The sequence below is a fragment of the Helianthus annuus genome, chromosome 17, assembly GCF_002127325.2.
Source record: "Helianthus annuus cultivar XRQ/B chromosome 17, HanXRQr2.0-SUNRISE, whole genome shotgun sequence".
Taxonomy (NCBI): Eukaryota; Viridiplantae; Streptophyta; class Magnoliopsida; order Asterales; family Asteraceae; genus Helianthus; species Helianthus annuus.
The window spans coordinates 32,189,564-32,214,958 of NC_035449.2; the positions used below are offsets into that span (position 1 = coordinate 32,189,564).

Consider the following 25,395-nt stretch of genomic DNA (forward strand, 5'->3'; position numbering starts at 1 on the left):
ATTAGATATCAATAACAGAAACTACTAAATTAGTTTGACGTTAAAAAATCATTAATAAACTCCAGTAATTCTAAATATATAATATGTAAATAATACAAATGCAATATTAAAATATATATGCGGTTTAAGACATTCTGTTATTTCCTATTACATTTGTGTTAGTATTATTTACATATTATATATTTAGAATTTGTTTACTGAAGTTTATTAAAGATCTTTTTAAACGTCAAATTATTGTCTAATATTTTGATTTTATAAACACACACGTACATATACATAAAATACTTTTTAGTTTGAGTAGTTTTAAAACGTCCGTTACAAGATATACAATTATAAAAATATTCTGGATATTTCAATGACTTTATTTTAAAAGAACTTGTATTTTAGTGATACTTTATATAAAAAGTAATTTATCTTGTCATTATTATTTACTTTATAAAAATATTAAAATCAAAAATTTTATGAAATAAATTTAAAACTATTTTTTATATATGTTTATATATATAAATATATATTTATTAACAAATAATAAAGTTTTTGCAAAAAAAATATATTTTACTATATATATAATAACATTTTGCACAAATCAACCTTTATGTTTTAAAAGACCATGTTACCCGCACATGCAAAGCATGTGAGGTAACTTAACTGAGTTTTTGGACGACGTTAGTTGTAAAAGTTATAGAATGTTACAAAACATGAACATAAAGGTTGGTTTATACAATTTTATCTTATTTAAAATCAAAATGTTTTTAAACCAGTTCCATTACCATTTTAAAAAACATGGTTGGTAGAATACTAAAATAGTGGTCCATTAACCGTTATAATTGATAACCCTGTAAAATTAACTTCTATGGATAACAATAGAAAATTATATGATTTAGACCCTTTGAGTACCCGTAGTTTCATTGGCATTGCCTATGCCCTTTTTTTTAACGACAAATTTCTTTTATTCCTGTCGTTTGTGGGACTTAAATCTAAGACCTCACTCTTCCAAAATGTTTAAAGGCTTTATCTTTGCCAAGGGACCACCACCCCATTGATACTATGCCCTTTCTTCTATTTCAACACACACAAACATATCAACGAATCATTCCATATAAAATGTAGCATCATTTCAGTTTCATCTAAGAAGTAACACTAAAATTAACCTCAACCGGACACGAAAATAAAGTAATCGATTAGTTTATTTTATTAACCAATATGTTTTCATTTGATCAGTTTGATTTATTATGTTAGATTGGTGATTGTTGGTTTGTTTCGTTTAACTTCGGTTGATAGCCAAACCAAATTTGTGTTAAAACTTTTGTTTAGAAATAAATAAAAATGAGGTATAAATACATGAAATTGAGGTATTAATACATGAAATAGATGTATAAATAGATGACACGGAAGTATAAATATTTGAAATGGATGTATAAAATATGAAATACATGAACTGCAGAAATAAAAGCTAAAAATATATAGAAATATGAATTGTTTAGTTTGGTTCAGTTATTTTTTGTTAAACAGGGATACAAAGAAAACAAATAACTGGTCTTGGTTATTTCGGTTTTCGGTTAACCAGTTTTCAGTTAATTTCATTTTTTGGTTGATTTCGGTTCAGTTTCCTCTGTTTTCGGTTTGGTTTTCGTTAACGATTTAGTTATTGTTCACCCATAGATATTGTTAATTACGTAATTATAAATTTTTAATTAAAATAATTATAGCAATACTATACTCAAATTAAAAAGAATATTATGGTGTATTTTAAAAAAAAATATTAGCGTACATAAAAGTTATGTTCTTTTAAAAACATGGGGGTAGTCAGATTTTTATAAGGAGATAAAGTCAACTACTAATTAATTATCCGTAATTTGGTTAAAGATGAGAGAATGAAAGTATAATTAAGATGAGTGAATTAAAGTGTATTTAGTGTTTGAAAAACTAATTTACCCTTACTTTAGGGTTGTACCTTATGCATTAAGTATCTTAAAATGTCTCTCACTCATGCAGTAGTAGTTAATTTGCGACAAAACAAGCAAATGAACATATTCAGTAAAATCTAACTCACACCAAGCTATTGATAGGATCCGTAGAAGATAGGATAGGATATAATAAGACAGGACAAGTCTTTGCTCTATCGCGAGAGATTAAAAGGTTAGAGGTTGCACCGGTTAAGATATAATTATAAACACTAGTACATATTTGATCAAAAGATGCGGTTAAATTAGCTATGTGATGCGGTTTTAGACCCGCATCTTATGGCAAGGCATCTTTTGGCTATATATCAAATAATGCGGGTCCAAGAGATGCCGTTTTTTAACCGCATCTTTTGATATATTAACAAAAACTACTTTTTTCCTAATATACTCAAAAGATGCGGTTTTAGAACCGCATCTATTGGTGTTTAGAGTAAAATTATATATATATATATTGTTAATTTCCAATAAATTCTATTACAAATTTCCAATAAATTCCCATGATTAACAAATTGTCTGAAAATTAAAATAAAATATACAAAAAAACAAATGTATATTAGAACCAGTATAATATAACCCAAGAATATAAAATACAAAGGTTTCAAAGTAACATAATATTACAAAAGTTTCAAGTAACACAACAATACATAAAACTCTAAAGATGAAAGTGGTATACAGTAACTTCCTGAACCGACCGATGTCTTCATACTTTCAACCCAAACCAACGTCTTCAATCCATACTTGCAACTAGAATCGTAGAGAAGAAAAAGTTCGTTAAACTAACCAAAACAATGTTGAAATAACCTAAACAATGTTGAGGTTGTAGATGGCCATATGAAAATCAAATTCCAACTCTATAGCGGCACGAACTGCATTACAAAAACATGTCATTAAGAGACTGATACTTGCAACCCCAACCTTTGTCTTCAATTAATACTTGCAACAGGAACCGAAGAAATTGCCTAACAAAACATAATGTTAAATTATTAAAAATGAAGCTTAAAAATTGTCTAAAAGTGTATATATGTATAAGATAAGATGGAATCTTTAATTGAATGATAAAGCCCATGTAATAAGAAGTAATCAGAGTGAATCTATAAACTTTCAAATTAAAGAAACAGAAAAAGAAAAATGATAGGAATCACTCCCTTATTCCAGCGTCAACAAATATATCTAAAAAATAAGAGCTATGTTTTGCTTGAATATATAAGAACTTACAGTGGCAGACCATATGAGTGGACGCTGCTTTAAAGACGTACTGATTCTTAGTTCAAAAATTACACAAGTATGATGCTTATGCAAGAGACGCCCAACCCAAGTGAGTTCTTTCTCATGAAGGATCACTAATAACCGTTCAAAGTAACATATTAACTCAACGCTGTCAAACTCGTACATACTGTACCGATCTTTAGCTTGATGATCAACCATACTGTTGTTATTCATGTCAAGATCAAGTTCCTCTTTAGAGGATCCATTTCTATCCGCGTCTCTCTCTAGGGGTGTATGTAGGTGAAAAAATAGTAGATTATGTACTAGAATCTGTGTTAGAGAAAGAGATTACCTTGAACTGGGACTCCATCCTTGTGAAAATAGCATAGTATCTCACAGTAAGCTTGCATGAACTGATCAGAGCCGGATCTTGTCCAACAATGGTGGAACTCATACCTCCATAAACTACATAATCCCAATTTCCTAAACAATAAAACTCACCCACCATACCAACCAAATTACTGTATAACCTACCCAAAGGACATCCTAGTGGTAAGGGTGTAAACGAGCCGAGCCGAGCCCGAGCTCGGCTCGTTATGTTTTTATGAAGCTTGAGCTCGAGCTCGGCTCGGTGCGAGCCTACTTCTCTGAGCTCGAGCTCGGCTCACAAGTAAAACCCAAAGCTCAAGCTCGGCTCGAATCGGCTCAAGCTATTTCAAGAACAACCTCAAATGAGCTAAAAGCTCGGCTCGAGCTCGTTTCAACAGCGATTAAGCGAGCCAAAGCTCGGCTCACCAATGTTATCATCATCATTATTATATTATACATATAAAAACTAAAATTTTGTTTAGGCTCGTTTGGGCTCGCAAGCCTAAACGAGCTTTGTATTTTAGGCTCAAGCTCAGGCTCGATAACTAAACGAGCTCTATTTCAGGCTCGAGCTCGGGCTCGTTAAGGCTCGACTCATTCGAGCTTTTAACCGAGCCGACCACGAGTAGCTCTCGAGCCTCTGGCCTTGTTAACACCCCTACCTAGTGGTAAGGTGCCTCTCCTATATCCAAATCCTGCAAAATGTGGGTATCAAAGCTTAGCCGAAACACCTAAGCAAAGACTATCAAAGCTACAGCAAGTTGAAGAATATGATTTTGGAAGGTGTCAAGAAATCACAGGTAGATCAACAATGCTTGAAACTGAACAAACTCTGCCATATAAGTCAAATAAAAATTATTTTATTTCAATTCGTGTTATATTTTTTGTAAACCAGTTTTCATTTTTTTAAACCAACCGACTATACGATTAGACTTATTAAACCACAGACCCAACCAACTTCCATCAGTTTGACCAGGTTTTTTGGCTTCCATACACACAACTACAAAATAAAAGATTTCAACCCAATCCCTTATCGATCCATTTCCCAACTTACCAGGCCTGCAAAATCTGTCATCTTTAAAGTTTAAACTATAAATCCCCAAAACACTCAACAAAAACCAATGATGAATCTAGGTCAAAAAGAGGAGAGATTACCGAGAGAAAAAAAGACTGATTCCGAGACCAGGACAATGATAGCCACCCATGGTTGTGCCCTCGCATCTTCTACGGGGTCTCTTCAACATGAAATATCTGGATACTAACAAACCGATTTAAAAACACAATTATTCTTTCAAAGATTTTCAAATCCCCGATAATCTTGACTACATATATATAGCACATATATAAAACAGGATATACACACCACGATAATCGGACAATATAAAGATAAAAGAAGGTTGGGGTTTCCATCACCTCTTCAAATGTGTTCAAGACCCGTGATGTTCGATTAAGACCGTCATCAAGATGAAGGAAGATTGAGGCGGTTGTCTATTGCGTTCGATCTTCGATGGATGGTGGATGACTTCGAGATATTTAATTTTTTGGGAGCAGATGGTGGAGACCGGAGAGGAGAAGTTTCTGGGAGATGGAATGGTTTTTGGTGTTTAATTTTTTTGGAGAGGGAGGGAAATGAATTCTTGTGGGGGTAGGGGAGGTTTTTAGGGTTTAAATTTTTTTGAAGACGGAGGGAAGTGAAATTTTGTGGGGGAAAATTAGGAGCAAAAGCTGCGGGTCAACAACTTCCGCATCCAATGGTGCGTGTGAAACCAAAGAAACACTCAAAAGAGCAAAGAACCACTCAAAAGATGCGGTTTGAAGGGTGAACCGCACCTTTTAGCAATTGTTATTCGCATCCATTGCTCACTTTTGTACTAGTGAAAGCAGTATAAATCTATACATATAAGAAGATGTTCTAACTTTAGCTTACACATACTCTAAATGAGGCAATGGTTTTTGGCCACACTTTACAAAGGGCCTACAATATCTAATAAATTAATTCTTTAATTATATATATGCAATAATCCAAATGATGCTTTTGATCAAGAATTGAGTTATATTTCTGGTAAAGAAACTATGATCTAATTCTGTTTGGCTAGGTAACTACTTAGTAAAGAAACTATGATCTAATTGTATTTGGCTAGGTAACTACTTGAATTGAAGATCTTTATTCGTATAAGAAAACTATAAAAGTAGACATTTAATACATGTTACCCGCCCAACCCCTCCTGTTTATTTGGTCAGTTATACCGTTAGCCAACTGACTTTAGGTTATTATTTTTTTACAAAAAGGCCTCAATTCTTGAACTCGCTTTAGACCTCCTAAAAGGTTGAGCCCGCCCTTGCTTACACAATAGTATTGAAGTACATGAATCAAAACCTATACAATTAAAAGCTTTTTCTGCTTATCCTCATCAATAAGCAACATAAATACCGTTACGAGCTTTAACATTCTTCGTTATAGAATCTTATTTTTTTTTTTTTTACATCAAGATAACGAGAAGATTAATGGGATTTTCAAAAGGAAATTGTAAGTTTTCTCTCAAAGTTCCCTACTTATTCAAAACAATTATTACCAAATCTATCTAAGCAGCATATGATTAAAAAAAAACACGGTTACATGGTGGAGTCTGAACTTAGAGCCAATTGAAGATCCACATCTTTGTAAGGTTGCCTTGAATCATCTGATGATAAACAAAACATCCTTCTTGAGCTTGTGGCATGCTTGCAAGCAGAATTGTATGTTTCCTTAAAGGATACTAGGTCTTCATCGTACAAACCAAAAGTAATGTTATCTGGTTCACTATATTCACCTGTACAATAACCATGAAAACTTATGTTGATCACATCATTATTAATACTCTGGTCGTAGGTTTGGAGGTAATGACCGATGATGGCTTTTCTAGCTTGTAATAGTGACCTTTGCTTCTTCATTCGTTCTCTTTTATGCGCGTTTTGATGACCGCCTAACGCTTGCGCATTTAAAAACCTTCTGAAACAATATGGGCACTCCAACTTCTTTGTTTCTTTAAAAGTTGCCGTTGGAGACTTTTCATTCTTGGAGGAGACTGATGAGGATGATAGATGCTGGCTTTCTTCTTGTTCACTAATTAACCCTTTGAACGTTGATCCATTATTTTTGTGAGGATCAATCTCAAACCCGAATAATTTGATCTTTTTATATGATGTTTTGGAAGAATCCATATGCTTTATATCCCTTGATGATGAAATAAAATTAGACACAACCTTTCCCATCTCTCTATTTTGAGAAAGCTTATAAGTGATGTGACAAAATGGATCACTAATGATGTAATACCCCTCTAACCTTTTATAGCGACGCAATTAGCTTTTCAAAAATAAAATTATATTTTTTATAATATGTCATACAAGATTTGGGAGAATTACGACTATAAGCCTTTAAGGTTCTTAAATATTATATTTACATCCTACAAACTTTTTTTAATTTAAATTGTTTGAGATATACTATGATATTTAGACGTATTGAGTTTTAATCTTGATTCAGATCAATGTTCTTATTGCTTCATTTCTATAAAAGATCATATTGAAACCCTTCAAAATATATTGTAAAGCTCATTTAAAAACCGCAAATATTTTTGAGTATTTGTTGTAGAAATTGACTAAAATTCATGTCAATTTAATATAGTTAAGGGTTGTTTTTAGAAAATCGGGGGGGTTTTTTTTACGTCATACGCTACTATAGTGTTTGATTTTGAACAATTATAACAATGTGATTATATATATGTGATACGTAATTAAAAACATAACATAGGGTACATGTGTATATAACCTAATAGGTGATTATATATGAACGTTTATGCTTCTTGGCTAAACTACACATGTGTTTTAATAGTTTCCTATGAAAATAAACCCTTATCTATATTTAGATCTATATAGTGTAGGGAAAAGATCAAATAGGAAGTTTATTTTGGCTAGGAAGGATAGGAAGCAATAAGATTACGACATGTGGCAACATTTAAAATAAAGTGGAAGGGTATTTTAGTCAAACAAAAATTATTCCCGTTTAAGCTAGATCTTAAAAAAGACAGCATATTCATATGGTTCATCTCCCCTTCCCAACACCACCACAACCACCAGTCCACCGCCCACCGCCATCACAGCCGTCACCCCAACCCCAACCCCAACCCCAACCCACTTCCTCCATCTTCTTCAGTTCCGACGACCTCCACCATCATCAACATCAACGTCTTTTTCAATTCCGGTGACCCTCCACCGTCATCAACATCGTCTTTTTCGGTTTCCGCGGCCCTCCATCTTCTTCAGTTCCGACGACCTGAGGTGAATCTTCAGTTCCGGCGACCGTAACCACCAACAACTCCGTCTATTCAAGGTGTTGGTTGACAACGATGGTTCTAATTTTGGGACACTGTTGTGTTTTTTGGAGGAATTAACACAGAGTACATGATGGTTGAATGGAATGATGGTTGAATGGAATGTGGAGATTAATAAAAGACAAAATAAGGTTAGTATGAAGTGAGGTGAAAGAATGAAGTCTTTTGGTTTCACTGCGTTTTACAAAACATTATTAAATATTTTATATCATGTCTCGTTGCGTTTTATGGAATATATCATATTAAATATTATTATAACTTCTGTTATCATTTTGTGAGATGCCTGTGCTTATTGTTTTGTTTAATGCATTTCTTTCTTAGTTGTTTTCTTTTTAGCTTTCTTTTAACAATGTAAATGATAGATGTATAGCTGATCGACTTTATTGCGTTTTATGAAAGTTTATTTGTTGATGGATATGATGGTGTTTAATGCATTTTTGAAGTATTTTAATCCATTGCATTTTAGGTAAAACACATTTTAATATGTTTTCAGTCCATTGCGTTTTAGAAAAATAACTTTTTTTTGTGTTTTTAAGCTATTGCGTTTTAGAAATAAGACATTTTTAAGTGTTTTCTGGCCATTGCGTTTTAGAAAAACACATTTTTGAAGTGTTTTTGGTGCATTGCGTTTTAGGTAACACACATTTTTATGTGTTTTCAGTCCATTGCGTTTTAGAAAACAGACATTTTAAGTGTTTTCTGGCCATTGCGTTTTAGAAATAAGACATGTGTTTGTGTTTTTGGTGCATTGCATTTTAGGTAAAAACACATTTTTATGTGTTTTCAGTCAATTGCGTTTTAGAAACTACACTTTCTTTTGAGTTTTTAGGCTATTGCGTTTTAGAAATAACACATTTCTTTGTGTTTTCTGGCCATTGCGTTTTACAAATAAGACAATTCTTTGTGTTTTTGGTGCATTGCGTTTTAGAAAAATTTCATTTTTTAGGTTTTTTTTTTTCCATTGCGTTTTACGCAACTGGGTTATTTCCATTGCGTTTTACGCAACTGGGTTTTCAAAATTTTTTTTTGAAAATATAGCAATAGTATACTCGTTTTAAAGATAAAAAAACGCTCGTTTTTTTGGTGCAATTTTTATAAAAAAATAATGTCGTATGAAAGAGTTATTAACGTTTAAAAACTGGGGGGAATTGGAGGAGAGAGAAACTATTGCCTTGGATTGACTAGAATACCCCTAAACAAACTCACGCGCCTCTTTTCTTCCCTTCAATTTCCATCATTTAATCTTAGCCCTTGATTAACTAAATGGATGGTCAAGATCACTTCCTAGCCTTCTTAGCCAAATAAACTTCCTATTGTATCTCCACCCCTATAGTGTATATAATAAATTAAAAAAATTTAAGGGGAAACATGTCATAATTTTAGGCTATCTAAAATTTTATCTCTCTCTTTATATTAAATAACTATAATAATACTAAAAGGGATAATTTTTAAATATCTAATATAAATTTAATCATGAATACTTATTAATCATTTATAAATACTTATTATCTATATTATTCTTAAATTATATTTTATTTAATTTGTGTAATACAGGTGTTTATTCACATTATGCAATACAAATTTTTATAACATTACATTTATTCTACATGTATAATACATTAAATCTTAACCTATTGTGTGTTTGTATATATATATATATATATATATATATATATATATATATATATACGGGTGGGTTTATTGGGGAATCTCAACAAAAGTAGGAAACCATGTATTTAACATGTGAAAAATCATTTTTTTTCAATTTTTTTCCAGAGTTTTATTATATATAAATACATGTAAAAGCCCTTTTAATATAAAATTTCAATATCTATTTTTTTTAAATATGCTTAAAACAGTTCAAAAGGTTTAAAAAATAATATTTTTATTAGAATGGCTTATGCATATCTTTATATGTAAAAGCTTCAAAAAATTGAAAAAAAAGATTTACATGTTGAATTTAATTTTTATGATATATATTTACCATATTAAATGCATTTTTTCCTCGATTCCCCACTTTTTTTAGATTCACCATTGAAGCTCACTATATATATAAGTGGGCAACTAGTAAGAGCATCATGTTCGCTTGGCGAGCCATGTTAGACAGAATAGCGACGGCAGTGACACTTAGAAATAGAGGCGTAAACATCCCGAAAGTCGTATGCAAAATATGCGGTGCAGCCGACGAGACTGCAGTTCATATTCTGCTTCAATGCAATTACGCAAAACGAGTTTGGGAGGAGATAACCAACTGGATAAAGATACCAATAATAGATACCGATGGGGACTTGAAAAAACTTATGAAAGATATCAACGATATTCAGAGGAATTGGAAAATAAAAAAGGTTATACATGCAGTCACAATCCAAACGTTATGGTCATTATGGAGAGCAAGAAATGATAAAGTGTTCAAAGGGAAACATGAAGGGTTACAGATTATTGTGGAGGATATCAAAGAACTTCCTACCAAGGTGTGAAGATGAAATCTAAATTTAATAGGATAACACAAAAGGATTGGTGGGATTTTAATATTTTGTTTTTTTTTTCTGTATTTTCTTGTTGATTCCCCAGCTTCTGGCTGGGGGTCTGTACTTTTGTTTTCTTTCGATTAATGAAGCGTTCCGTTTGCTATTCAAATATGTATATATATATATATATATATATGAATCATTTATGATGATAACTCCTACTTCTCGTGTGAGTTTTTCAACCAAATTTTACACAAACGTAGATTAACATCTAATTAAGACATTCGTGAAAAAAAAATTGACGAGGCGGCGTTTATTCGACATGTAAATTTGATTTACACTGATGTAATTTTGGGCACAAAACTGATGACGTCATCAATTTGAGAACGTTACGGTGATTAAGTTTGTTTTACGATCTTAACCATTCTCTCTCTCTCTCTCTCTATATATATATATATATATATATATATATGAGAATAGAAAAAATGGAAACTTATAAAGTATAAAAGGGAATAGTGAAAAAGGTTATACATGGCTAAAAACAATATTCGTTGAAGATCTTCTCCACAGGAATGTAGCATAATATCATGAACCTTTTTCCGGTTAAAGAGGGTTACTTGTGCATTAATAGTCTTTAAAAATTCAAAAATATTTGAAACATGCGGCTATTGTATCACTTTTACCAATAAAATAAACGAATATTCATGTTCTATGCTTAAAGGAGGGAACAAGTCAGTATTATATGAACACAAGTCAAAGAAAGAAGATGGTGTAATCACTTGAATAAATTCACAAAATCTAGCACTATGCTTTTTTTATTTTTTACTATAATATAATACTTTGCTTGATCATCATTTGATGGATTGATTCATTGTGTACACAATCAGTCATATTGTTTATTTACTTTTTGAACACGAGGCTCACATAATAATTTATCTCATTAGACTGGAAGGTATATTGTGGGGAGGATGGGCCGTCACGTCACCTGCCACGTCATTGGGAGTGAGGATTGGTCTAAAGATGATGGACCAAGGGGTGAAGGATGTGACTAAATATATGTATGTATGTATGTATGTATGTATGTATGTATGTATGTATGTATGTATGTATGTATGTATGTATGTATGTATGTATGTATGTATGTATGTATGTATGTATGTATGTATGTATGTATGTATGTATGTATGTATGTATGTATGTATGTATGTATGTATGTATGTATGTATGTATGTATGTATAGGTATGTGTGTGAAGGAGAGGGCCGACGAGCACGTCTTCTGGGCGACGGTGAAGTCGGGACAAGCATCAGGGGGCGGTGTGAGGGTGCAGCGCCGGGCTTCGCTGGGCTAAGGCCAGCCCACATACCCTCCAGTCTTATCGTTTTGGTATAACAAATATCTTAACTTTATATTTTTTCTATGATTTTTTTAAAGTTTGTAATTGTTTATTTTAATCTAAATTGCTAATAGTTATTAATGTGCATAATATGACTGACATTATAGAGCGTAGACACATTATTTATATCTACTAGGGGTATGCACGGTTTAGTTTTGTTTTTTGGCAAAATCAAAATCGAAATTTTGGTTTTCGAAACAAAATTATGTAAGATTTAAAAAATAAAAACTATAATTTAAAATTTAAACATCTTTCTTATATGTTTACATTTAAATTATTATATTAACCTTTTTAATTAATATTATTCATATGAACCTAATCTTCTACTCTATTTTTATGTTTATCTAAAGTTTTTATTAAGACCGTGGGGTATAGTGGGGCGGGGGTTTAGGGCATGGGTTGACACGTGGATTATGAGGGCACTCAATACACAAACCCAAGTTCTAGGGGTATGGTGGGCGTGGCTGGGCTGGCGTGGCCAAGCCACTTCAATTTTTTTTTAATATATATATGTAACCATTAAAAACTACATAAACATACATAATAATTACAAAAAAACATAGTATCAAAATAAAAACAATCATTCTTCGTCGTCTTCGTCGGTTTCGAATCCAGGTTGAAACATGATCCACCAAATCAGATCGAAGGTTGTGATGTATATCCCTTGACTTGATCAAAAATTCATTTGACGCTTTATCTTCGTCTGTAACTGTTACGTTACCTGGTTGGGGGTCATCGTCATCATAGTAGGTAACGACCGCTCTACCATCATCCTCCAAAATCATGTTGTGAAGAATGATACATGCGTACATCACGTTTCCAATCTGATCCTTGTCCCATAGTCGACAAGGCATTGCCAATATTCGCCACCTTTTCTTTAAACACCGAACGCTAGCTCGACATCTTTACGTGCAGCCATTTGTACCCTGTTAAACTTTAATCTCTTTGGATCTATGGTACCGTGTCTTGTTAACGATTTTACAAACCCCCCCCCCCCCACACTCCGGGTAAATCCCATCAACTAGGTAGTACCCATACACGTACTCAACCCTGTTTACAAAGAAACTTCCTTTGGGTACTATACCATTTACCCGATCATTGAAAAGGGGCGAGTGGTTTATGATGGTAATATCGTTATGTGAACCTGGCATATCGAAGAACGCATGCCATATCCAAAGATCTTGGGACGCAACCGCTTCAAGCATGATGGCTGGCATCCCGTGAAATCCACTCGTGTGAGCGCCTTGCCATGCGGTTGGACAAAGTTCCCAAGGTCATTTCATACAATCTAAACTACCTAGCATCTCGGGTAGCCCGGTACTAAATCCCGGGTAGCCTGTACGCTAACTGTCTAAGTGCGGCCGTGACCTTTTACCACGTACTAAATCCTAATTGCCCGGTTACATCCGGTTTTTGTTGGAAATAAACATATTTCTTCTAAAGATCTCTAGATATCCTTAAAAATAAGTTTCTACTCATACGAAAACGACGCCTAAACATTTTTCATCATACTTAGGTTCCGCTGAGAAATAATCGCTTACCAACAAATTGTTAGCGGTGTGCCGTTCACGTGCAATGTACCTCCTACGTTTAGGTTGCGAAGTCTCTTCCTCATCGTCTTCCACGATAGCTTTCACCACCGTCGCGGTCGTTTGTAGAAATATTTCCGCACCATCATCAGATGATGATGACGATTCACTTGAACTTGAAGAACTCATGGCAAGATTGTGTTTTATGTGTTTGATATTGTGTGAGAAAAAAGTTAAATATGGTAATGTATTTATATAGGAAAAAAGGTTTTTTTTTAAATGCCCAACGGCTAGCCCAAACGGCTAGTTTTGTTGGCCAATCACATCCCACCATGTCACCTTCATAGCCCCGTCCAACGCCCGACCTTAAACTCCCGCCCAAGGGGCCACGCCCAAACCGAAGCCCACCCGGGGTGGTGACTTGGGCGTTTATGGCCAACCCCCACCCCATACCCAATAGTCTAATATGACTATGACATTATATAGCGTAGACACATTATTTATGTCTACTAGGGGTATGCACAGTTTAGTTTGGTTTTTTGGCAAAACTAAAACCGAAATTTTGGTTTTCGGAACAAAACTATGTATGATTCAAAAAATAAAAAATATAATTTAAAATTTAAAAATCTTATATGTCTACATTTAAATTATTATATTTAACCTTTTTAATTAATATTATTCATATGAACCTAATCTTCTACTCTATTTTTATGTTTATCTAAAGTTTTTATTAAGACATTTTCTTTTATAATACTTTGAAGATCATTTAATTTTTATATTAAATTTTGTTTGTTTCTTGTAAGTAATAAATAAATCATTCAACTATAAATAAATATGTTAATGTTTTTATTATAAATACTTAACATTCAAGAATAAAATTAATAATTTCTACTAGCATGGTTAAACACTTAAACATAAAAATATATCGACTAGGGGCCGATATGCTATTGTAACTTATTAGTTCGGTTCAGTTTCTCGGTTATTGAAAATGGTTATCCGAAAACCGAACCAAAATTTTTAGTTATTAAAAATCCGGAAACTAAACTGTTAGTTTTTTTAGTTATGGTTCGATTATTTCGATTTTCTACTTATACCTACACTTGAAGCATATTACATCATATTTCCTCAAGCAATAATGGCTTTTATAAATTGAAAGGTGAATTCAAATGCATGTTCTTGTAGTGTTAATGTATATATATATAGAGTAGGAGTTGAGTGGAAAGTGTGTTTTTCCTAGAAAGTCTAGGAATCAATAAGAACGCGACATGTGGCATTGAAGGATTTTAACTAAAAGGGCAATTGTGTAATTTGAATATTATTTTAATTAGGATAACTAACTAACCAGAAAATTATGGAAACTAAATATCCCATTTAATTCAAATTGATAGTTTCAATTTAAATCATACAATCCATACAACATATTCACAGAAATTCGTAAAAAAGCAAGCATATTTCTTGACGCTGTGTTTTAACAGCAAGTTAATTTGCTGGAGGATTCTTGATATTGTGTTTTAACAGCAAGCAGATTTCTTGACATTGTGTTTTAACAGCAAGCAGATTTCTTGACGTTGTGTTTTAACAGCAAGCAGATTGCTGGCCATTGTGTTTTAACAGCAAGCAGATTTCTTGACGCTGTGTTTTAACAGCAAGCAAATTGCTGGAGGATTCTTGACATTGTGTTTTAACAGCAAGCTGATTTCTTGACATTGTGTTTTAACAGCAAGCAGATTTCCTTGACGCTGTGTTTTAACAACAAGCAGATTGTTGGACATTGTGTTTTAACAGCAAGCAGATTTCTTGACGCTGTGTTTTAACAGCAAGCAGATTGTTGGACATTGTGTTTTAACAGCAAACAGATTGCTGGACACACTGTCAGTGTCTTCGTCTTCAACACAACCCAGTGTCTTCGTCTTCAACACACTGTCATCATCAACATTAAAATGGTAAAACACATAAACCTTAAAACACACCGTAAAACACATTTACCTTAAACACAGCTACAAGTCATTATAATTGGAAAACACACCCATATAAAATCTATTGTCAAACACACAATTCATATTTCCATATAACACACTGGTATCAACAACCAGCAACGATCGATTACAATAAACACAATTTTGAAACCCTAGTTTTGAAAAATATATAAAAAAACGCACCTATGATCGACGACGACTGATTGGAACGTTTTTTGGAACACATCGGAATATCAATCTTCTTCGTTGTTTCAATAATCTTGAATCTCTTGCCTCAAAATTATCAGAAAAAGAACACGCAGATGATAAAAATTCGAGTTCTAGAACACAATCAACAAGTTAAATAGCAACTAATGCTTGTATTTTTTTTCGAATTTGTTATCTTCATCCATGAAACTAGCGAATTTTGGTATGGATTAGGGTTTTAGGAAGTGGATGTTTTAGAGAGAGAGAAAATCACGTGAATGTAGGACGTGGGTTAATGTTTGACCGTTTGTTAATTGATTTAAAACACGTTGAATGACCAAAATACCCCCAATCTATTAAATCAATTAATTATTATCACACACATATTACCAAAATGCCACTAAGATGATCTCAACCATTAAACACACCCATCGGATGGCCCAGATCGCTTCCTAGACTTTCTAGGAAAAACACACTTTCCGCAGGATCCCCACTCTCTCTCTCTCTCTCTCTCTCTCTCTCTCTATATATATATATATATATATATATATATATATATATATATATATATATATATAGTGGAGAGTTCAAATGAGAAGAAATTTTTTGTAAGAAGAAAAAATAACAAATTTCAACCAATGAGAATGTTTTATTTTACTTCATTTAATATAAGTATTTAATGTTAGGTACATTGGTAAATCTACATAGTTCATTAATTTGTAGTCTTTCTCTTTAATAGCTAATACATTAAATTTTTTTTGTAACTTATCTTCAAAATATATATTTTTTTCAAAAAAAATAAAATAAAATAATTAAAAGTGTAGGATAAATTACGAGTTAAGTAGGCCAAATTACGAGTTGTGTAGGTTAAATTTCAACGTGTAGGATGAATTTCGAAATATGTAGAATAGCTTTTGATGTGTGTAGGCACAAAAAGTTAGTATGCAGGATAATACTCTTTATGACTAATTAATTAGTCAAAAATGATAATAAATGAGATGAGTGAAAAAACTATTAATGTTTTACAAAATTACCCTTTATTCTTTTTCTTCTCAACTAAATTTTCTTCTCAAATGAACATTCCCCTATATGTATATATATATATATATATATATACATATACACACGCGTAGATATTATAAGTTTAAAGGCTTGTTGGTTATTTAAGTATTGTTACTAGTTTATCGAAAAGAAGAAATGATATAATTCATGCTAACAAACTTTTTATTACGCTTCTTACTATGAATATGTCATCAAGAAAAAGTTAAAAAAAAAAAGAAACATAATAACTTTTACGGTCCTTCTTATTAAAGCTAATAAACTTTTTATTACACTTAGAGCATTCACAATCAGTTATTACACTTCTTAGAGCATTCACAATCCATCCCCAAATTTTATGACTTCCTTATAAGTGATTATAGAGTTTTCTTTACTTATACTAATCTCTTGTAATTATTTTTAAATTATCTAGAGAATCTTAACTAAATATTTGATAAAATAAGCAAGTAGGGTATTAGTTTTTTTTTTTTTTTTTTTGAAAGGTAAATTTCAATAAAAAACAAACGCCCCAAACAGTCCTCAAAACGGGGACCATCGGACTAAAACGAAATTACATCGAGTTCATAGGATTATTACACCAAGCATTCCAATCTATACCTTTCAATCTAGATCTATGACGAAACCAAAAAAACGACACAGACTTAATATATTGCATGACTTCAATAGTTCTCCGGGGCTTTCCACCAAACACTCTAGAATTCCTTTCGTTCCAAATGGTCCACATAGTAGTGAATATGATGCCTCGCAAAATGCACCTCTCCCGTTTCGTCTTCGTTTGAGTAGGGTATTAGTAAAGCACGAATTTGATCCAACAATTACACTATGAAAATTCGAAATTCCATCTTCATGGATGAATTGTTTATCTTTGTTCGTTACTAACACTAGTCATTTTAGAATTCTAATTCGTAAGTTTCATATATTTTGCACGAGTTAATTGCTCGGATGGTCCCTGTAGTTTGCCATTTTTTCATCTTTAGTCCCTAGTTTTTTATAATAGCATGTTAGCTCCCTATGGTTTACACGGTTGTTACTCGGATAGTCCCCCATCTGGATGAAGGTTAGTTTATACAGATAAATTTGTGTGAAATGACAAAATTACCCTTAGTATTATACTTAATATAAAAATCGTTTTCCAAAAAAAAAATCTAGTTAGTGAGTGCCTTATCTTTAAAACACGTAACTTCTTTCAAGAGTTAAATTTCCCAAATCAATTCTCAGTGTTCGTTCCTTAGAAAATATTGACTTGAACGAAATCAAACTTGATTCGTACAAACTGTTTGGAATTCAATTCAAATGATTTCGTTTATTTTTGTCTTGTTTAATCGAATTAATCGATCGTATCATGGTTTGAAAAAATCTGATTCGATCTAAATTTGAGAAAAACTGTAATCTGATGCTCTTAAACTGTTGTTCGAAATTGTTCTAAACTTTGTTTGTTTATTTTCAGATCTGAAGTCTAATATATTTCAAAAATTGATTTTGTTTTTTCACAAAAACGATTTAGTTCGAACAGGGGATAACGAAAACTGTGATTTCGATTTTGAACAAGGATTTTTATATTCGATTCTTTGCATACGTTAAAAGGGATTTAGAAACCAACCATTAATTTTCGATTTGGAGTTTCATTGTTTTGTTTTTTCTAATTTGCCGGAGTTTCGCTGGAAAAACTGTTTTTCCGATTGGGTTTTTAAAAAACGGTTATGGGCTTTAAAATTGCTGATCGTTTATGGTGAGGTCGGAAATCGCATTCAGGTAATCGATATGGGGCTGGATTTAATGAAGGTGGTTGCAGGTGGTGGTTACGGTGGATGTGGGTGGCGACATCGTTGCAAGGTTTGGGGGAGGTAAGGGAAATAAAAAAGTGGGCCCCACATAATTTTTATATTAATTATAATACTAAGGGTAATTTGGTTATTTCACACAAACTTAACTGTAAAACTAACCTCTATCCAGATGGGGGACTATCCGAGTAACAACCGTGTAAACTATAGGGAACAAACATGCTATTTTAAAAAAATGGGGACTAAAGATGAAAAAATGGCAAACCACATAAAAAATCCGGGCAATTAATTCTATTTTGCACTCTAGTGTAAATTCAAGGCAATGTTGGTGAGAGGAAAACATTGGAGGGAACTACGGAAGGTTATTTTGGTTGTGGGAATTCCTCAAAGATGGTTGGTGGATGAGAATCACGTGGTTATGAGAAATTAGGTAGAGGTGATGGTTGATGGCGTGTCTTTTAGCAAATAGAGCTTTGAGACTATTTAGGGTGATCGGGGCACTCGCGGGGAGGGTGTTCGGTGACCCCATTCCCTGATCGGGAACACCGTCGCCATCATCGCGGGAAACCGAATCGGGGGGGGGGGGGTTCGGGGGGGAGACACCGCGATGAAATGGCACATTGATCGAGGATAGACGTTGGCAACGGTCGTTTTAAAAAAAAATTCAATTTTAACAATATAAATAACCAACTTAAACTCACTCTCAAATAATTTTTTACCACACCCACCACTCTCAAACTCACTCTAAAAAAATCTATCAAATACAACACAAAATGGATTCCAAGTTCCCGTTTTTTTCTCCCCTACCCGACTTTCCTGACGATGAAGATTCATCGTCAAGCGATGGTAGCTTAATTTTCTTCCAAAATCTCATCCAACAAGCGGAGCTACTAGATACGGCATCGTCTAGTAAAAAAAAATAGTCCGTCGAGATCGTGTGGGAGGCCATGAGACACTCATGGCCGATTATTTTGTCGAAAATCCAAAATTTAATGCCGATATTTTTAGTCAGAGATTTCGTATGTCTAAGTCTTTGTTCCTAAAAATTGTTAGTGACGTGGAAGCGAATAACGAGTGGTTTCAAGAGGGCTTGGACGGGAGAATGAAGAAAAGTTTCACGCCGTTGCAAAAGGTTACTTCTGCGATTAAACAACTTGCAACCGGTAACCCACCAGACGAAAACGACGAGTATTTAAATATGTCTGAAAGGACCTCTCGTGAGTGCCTTGAATATTTCTGCGAGACGGTCTGTAAAATGTATGCCGGTGAATTCTTACGTAGACCAACGAGCCACGACGTTGCGCTATTGTATCAGGCTCATGAGGAGAGGCATCACCTACCTGGTATGTTGGGTAGTCTGGATTGTACACACTTCGTCTGGAGAATGTGCCCCACAGAATTGCGTGGACAATATATGAGAGGCGATCATCAATACCCGACGGTTATGTTAGAAGCGGTGGCGTCTCAAGATTTGTGGATTTGGCATGCTTTTTGTGGCCCGGCGGGTTCACAAAACGACATCAACGTGCTGCAACAATCTCCATTATTTCTTACTCAACGAAACAGAACGGCGCCAAATTGTCCATTTCAGGTGAACGACCACTTATACAAACGCGGGTATTATCTTACTGATGGGATCTACCCTAGCTGGTCCGTGTTTGTGAAGTCTTTTCCATATCCTCACATCCCGAATGAAAAAAAGTTCAAGAGGCAACACGAGGCCGCAAGAAAAGATGTGGAACGGGCGTTTGGTGTGTTAAAGGCGAAGTGGGGAATACTAAATCGTCCAATGCGTTCGAAAACGGTGAAAAAGATAAGGTCCATCGTGTATACGTGCCTTATTTTACATAACATGATTATAAAAGATGACGGAAGGGCGATAGCACCGGTACATATTCAAGATCCTCCAGTCGAACCCGTCTTCGATGATACAGCTTATAGCGAGCTCATTGACGAAGAAACGCATTGGAGACTAAAACACGATCTCGTTGAGCATCTCGGAAGTTTAGATCTACCTCACCTTGAAGTGAGTTCCGACGACGAGTAGTTTGTTTTTATATTTTTCTAGTTTAAATGTAATTTTTATTTTTCTAGTTTGAATGTAATTTTTATTTTTAATTTAATGAAATGTCTTTTATTTAATTTTTATTTTTATTAATATTTTTTTAATTTATAAACATGCATAATTTTACAACAAATAAAAAAAACACAAGTCCCCTAAGAGGGGAGTGCCGCCATCAAATTGGGGTGTTAGGGGAGTTTAAAAAAGGAGTTGACGTGACATGTGCTGATTGGTTATGTGTAAGAGGAGTGCCCCTCTCACCCTTACAATTATTGAGCTTTGAGACTTATGTGATTGATTGATAATTTCATGGTGTTCCATAAAAGCAAACAGTCTTGTCAATACTTAAAGCTAGTCAAGAAGGTGTTTACTTAAGAAATGTATGTAACTACACATTTGAGGTATAATCCGTTTTACCAGTATAGAGCTAGCCTATTTGGTAGAGATATATGCTTTTTCAAATGGAAGGTCTTGCTTCAAATCTGGGAGGGAAGAATAAATTAGGATTACGAGTAATTAAGTAAGAGTAAGCTTTGTTGTTAAAAAAAATATAACTTGTTTTAGAACAGGTCGTGTTGAGGTTGAACCCTTTAATAAGTGAAATGTGTTCCGGTTGTTCATTTAAATAACAGATTTACCGGTAACCCATTTAGGTTTCAATTTTGTTTTGTGTTTTCCGTAAATGACTATTCAATATCATTTTGGTTTACCAAAAAAGAATTGGTTGATTACCAAAAGATTGTTTTCCCCTTTCTAGGTTCTTCAGGATGGATCGAAACAATTATAAGGTATCTTGTCCCACATTGATTATATGGATAATCAATGCGAGGTTTATATACTAAATGAGCTCTCTCACTCACCAGACTAGTATTTTAGATTGAGTTCTCTTATTTGGTACGTAACATTTAATTACCCTTTTTTTTCCTTTCCAAAGTTTTTGCACACAATATAAGAAATTTGGTAAGAAATTTTTTGGTTCACCACTAGCATCCTCATGGACCTAACGTGGACATGTTAAGGTTTGAACCCAAAGAGAAAATGAGCAAATAAGTTTCTAGCTTTTGTACATTATTCTTGCCAGTTAGACTATGGGGTGTGGTTCTCTCTTTCCAAAATCGTCACATTATCCTCCCTTCCAACTCACCATTTTCCCCAAAAAAGTGGGGTGTGATTTCCCTTCTTCCCCCTTCCATTTTTTTTATTTTTTAATGACTAAAATTCTTAAAAATATAAAAAGTTTTCATTATTAAAAATAAAATTACATACCCTAGAAAAAAAGACATAATTTAATAAACATAATTTAAAAAAAAAACTAAAGACTTCCATTTCCTTCTAGCCATTTCTTTGCGATCTTATCCTTCGTTCTTGAGAGCACCAAGCGGTCTCTTTCTGGTAAGTTTTCGATGTCGGTTCTCATGAGTCAGAACTCTTGGGTTTCTTAATTTTGTAGATCAAGTTCGAGTCACCTCTTATCAAACTCAAGCCTTTCCTTTTTCATCGCCACAACTTATTCCTTTTCTTTCTCTTTCTTTTTGCACCTCTCCTCTTGCACTCTTATAAAATGGTTGAATTTTTGTAGCATTGTATCAAGTTTTGATACATCACTCGAGCTCGTTCCTTTTGAACCAGAAGCCTTCCTAGCGACTGGTTTTTTAGAACGATCTCTTCTAATTGGCCGCTCTGATTCAGGAGTTGGAGTTTCATCTTCGAACTCGGGGTCATCGTTTATATTGATAGCACAACGTGTATCGGAAATATTTCATACGCCCTCATTTAATACCATGACCCATGTTTCTTGGTGTATCTTTCAATAGCCAACGACAAAACACTTGCATCATTTGTACCACTTGGACGATTGTTCCATGCATGTTGATATATACCCACAAACAAACCATTTTTTCCGTTCATCTCTCTAAATTTTGAACTAACGGAATGAACTAATCGATATGGTTCGCGTTGCATCAATTTGAAAAATTCTTTACAAACTTTGTTATAAAAGCCTTCACGTTTTCGATTGATGGCTACACATTAAAATTTAAAAATATAATCTTTCTTTAGAGATAAAATACAAATATTAATTTTAATACTTTATTTAAAAATAAAATTAAAAATTATACCTATAATCGGATCGCTAGAAGCTTTAACCCACGCTTGTGCAAGCGCTTCCAACTCGTCCGGGGTTCAAGGAATGCTTTCCGCCTTCCCGCTTCCCTTTTCTTGATCTCCTTATGCTCATTTGTTTTCCTTTCTTAGACTGGTTGTGGTTGCGTTTCGCGTATAACATCGACATCTACGGCTAAATAAACGAAATCATGCTCGGATGCGGTGTGAGTCAACGGCTGGAACAGGGCATTTGTATTCCTTGTGATTGCATTTGCATTTGCATAGCATGATGGTGTTGTTGGTATTGCATTTGCTAAACGTTTTGAGCTTGACTAAATCTGCCAAACGAATACGGATCCATCGTTGTCGTGGGGTATACGAGTGGGGGTTGAGTCGAGGGAGTAGCGGTTGTGTTGGGAAAGAATGGAGAGGGTTGGGTTGGCTCGGATCCATGATTTTTTTTTTTTTTTGAATAAAATGAAGGTTTATAGAGAGATTTGAAAAGGGTTTGAGTTTGTGATTTTTAAAATTGTAAAAGGGGTTTAAATAGAATTTTATAAATTAATTTAAAAATTTTTTTACTGTTGACAACATTTCAAACATTCAAAAATTCTGGAGCTTCGGGGAAGAGGGGGTGAATTCCCGATAGATGGACCGGGAGGTGGGGTGTTCCTCGACGGGGAAACCCTCCACGTCGGCTCCCCGAGACCATACTCCATCGCCTTATACCAAATTTATAGGTATATGAATATTTAAATAGAGTAAAATGCACGGATAGTCCCTGTGGTTTGGTGAAATTTCACCTTTAGTCCCCAACTTTTCAAAATTACACTCTTAGTCCCTGTGGTTTGACAAGTTGTTACTCGGATAGTCCCCAAAGCGGATGGAAGTTAGTTTTTCTGGTTAAGTGAGTGTGAAATGACAAGGACTATCCAAGTAACAACTTGTCAAACCACAGTGACTATTCGAGTAACAACTTGTCAAACCACAGGGACTATCCGAGTAACCTTCATCCACTTTAAGGACTATCCGAGTAACAACTTGTCAAACCACAAGGACTAAGAGTGTAATTCTGAAAAGTTGGGGACTAAAGGTGAAATTTCACCAAACCACAGGGACTATCCGTGCATTTTACTCATTTAAATATAACAACTTGATTGATGTGTTTTATAGTTATATGAATGCTTATAGGTATATGAATATTTATATATAACAACTTGATTGATGCGTTTTATAGTTCCATATAATGAGAAAAAATATATACACGAATCATCTATGATGAAGTAAAAATTCCATATAATGAGAAAAAACAACCACATACAATCATTCTGTATAAAATCACAACAATCATAACATTAAACAGCCACACAATAAAAAAATAATAGAAAAAAATGTTCGATTAATTTGTAAGACTTGGTTGGGCAGATTGAACTAGTAAATTGGTAGGACGGACAGTTCGATATCCGATTCGGTTTTCAAACTAACACTTTTTTTTGAAAGGTGTGAATTATTCGCGAATGTCGAGACGTCTAGCATACGTTGTCTTAACCGAATCCGCGCTAGAAGCTCACTCGCACAATAGATCCTCAATTTAAACCCCTATCACCTAGACTCAAACTTGAGACTTGGAAGAGAAAACTCATCTGGACCCACCATAAGTGAAACTTAAATACATGTGACCACCACTAGGCTTAGTGATGGTTTTCAACCTAACACAAGTGTCAAATAATAAATAGTTTCGTTTCATTAAGTGGATAGCCAAGAGAGTCTTCTAAAATTACTTAATTATGGTTATCAATAATACCCTTTAGTGTTAGATGAACTTTTTAACTAATCACATGAAAACTTTTTTATTATAGCACACTGTATAAAATATGATAATAGAACTACAACATATAGACATGTTTATCGGGGGAGATATATTATATTTTTCTTATTCTTGTATAGAAAGCTGGACGTTACACAAACAATGAACCTAGATTAAACGTACGTTAAAGCACAGCGGCCCCACGAAATTTAATTGACAGATTCTATGATTATGCCTTTTTTTTCTTTTTATTATAATACAAAAATAGTTATGATGAAGGATTATGAATAAAATATTTTCTGAAGTAAGCACGTTTTAGTTACCTCTAGCCAAGTTGCGTTAATATATTGCCAAATTGCATGAATGTATATTGTAATATTACCGGTACTGTACCGAACTGATACCGATTCCGAAAATACAGATATCGAAAATGCCAAAAAGTGGATACCGTTTTCGATACTGAAAAAATTCGGTACGGTATTTTCAAAATCAGGATCGGTACGGGACGGGATCGGTATTTGATACCAAATGCTCATCCTTAAAAGTCATGTTTTACACAAGACGATTCAATGATGTATATTTTATAATGAAACAACCAATAAGCTTAGCTTATATAAAAAAAATTAAAATATTAATCAGTTAAATATAAGAATGACAAATTGGTTCAAATTATTATCCTAAACCAAGTGAACATAATTGTTACAAACAACTATTCACCGTATTATAATTGATGCGAAAATAGAACATGGAACTATAATCTACTCCTATAAAGAGAAACAACAGTAAAGAGTAAAATGTAGCAATTGTATACACTAGCTCAAATGAAACAATTATACAAGACTCGCATAGGTAGTGTTTATTACATAGGAATGAGAGGCAAAATTGAATGGATCATTGTGAAGAAGTGAAGAAAAGAGAGTATGCCTGGTCAATGGAATGAATGGGATCATTGTGAGAGAGTGAAAAAAAGAGTGTATGATTGGTCAATGGAATTGAATCGCCCGCTACCTCCTCCGCCGCCACAACTCACTACCGATTTTATTCCTTCGTCTTTTCTTATTTATCCAACAAAACAAAGTAATGATTCGGTTCATTCCATTCATTCGCCCATTCCATTGCTACA

General features: G+C 33.7%; 2 protein-coding genes and 1 long non-coding RNA gene across 4 annotated transcripts; 1 reads left to right on the plus strand and 2 right to left on the minus strand.

Moving 5' to 3' along the window:
- Positions 1-2,515: 2,515 nt before the first annotated feature.
- LOC110925780 lies at positions 2,516-5,402 on the minus strand. Of its 2 annotated transcripts, XR_004886536.1 has the most exons (3): positions 4,953-5,402; positions 3,523-4,797; positions 2,516-2,923 (listed from the first exon to the last, which is right to left on the minus strand). It is a non-coding gene; the product is annotated as an uncharacterized LOC110925780 (long non-coding RNA). The 2 variants fall into 2 exon arrangements; XR_004886535.1 differs by having other exon boundaries at positions 2,516-4,797; positions 4,953-5,394.
- Positions 5,403-6,083: 681 nt separating this feature from the next.
- LOC110924088 (zinc finger protein 5-like) lies at positions 6,084-6,791 on the minus strand. The gene has a single exon (XM_022168126.2). It carries the CDS (start codon positions 6,789-6,791, stop codon positions 6,153-6,155), a length of 639 nt encoding a protein of 212 aa, XP_022023818.1. The 3' UTR covers positions 6,084-6,152.
- A 3,211-nt stretch (positions 6,792-10,002) lies between these two features.
- On the plus strand, positions 10,003-10,383 carry LOC110924087. The gene has a single exon (XM_022168125.1). It carries the CDS (start codon positions 10,003-10,005, stop codon positions 10,381-10,383), a length of 381 nt encoding a protein of 126 aa, XP_022023817.1.
- Positions 10,384-25,395: the final 15,012 nt, after the last annotated feature.

What these genes read in the sequence shown, in the direction of transcription:
- LOC110924088 (XM_022168126.2), bottom strand. Translation starts at nt 6,791, where the DNA reads ATGGGAAAGGTTGTGTCTAATTTTATTTCATCATCAAGGGATATAAAG.
- LOC110924087 (XM_022168125.1), top strand. Translation starts at nt 10,003, where the DNA reads ATGTTAGACAGAATAGCGACGGCAGTGACACTTAGAAATAGAGGCGTA.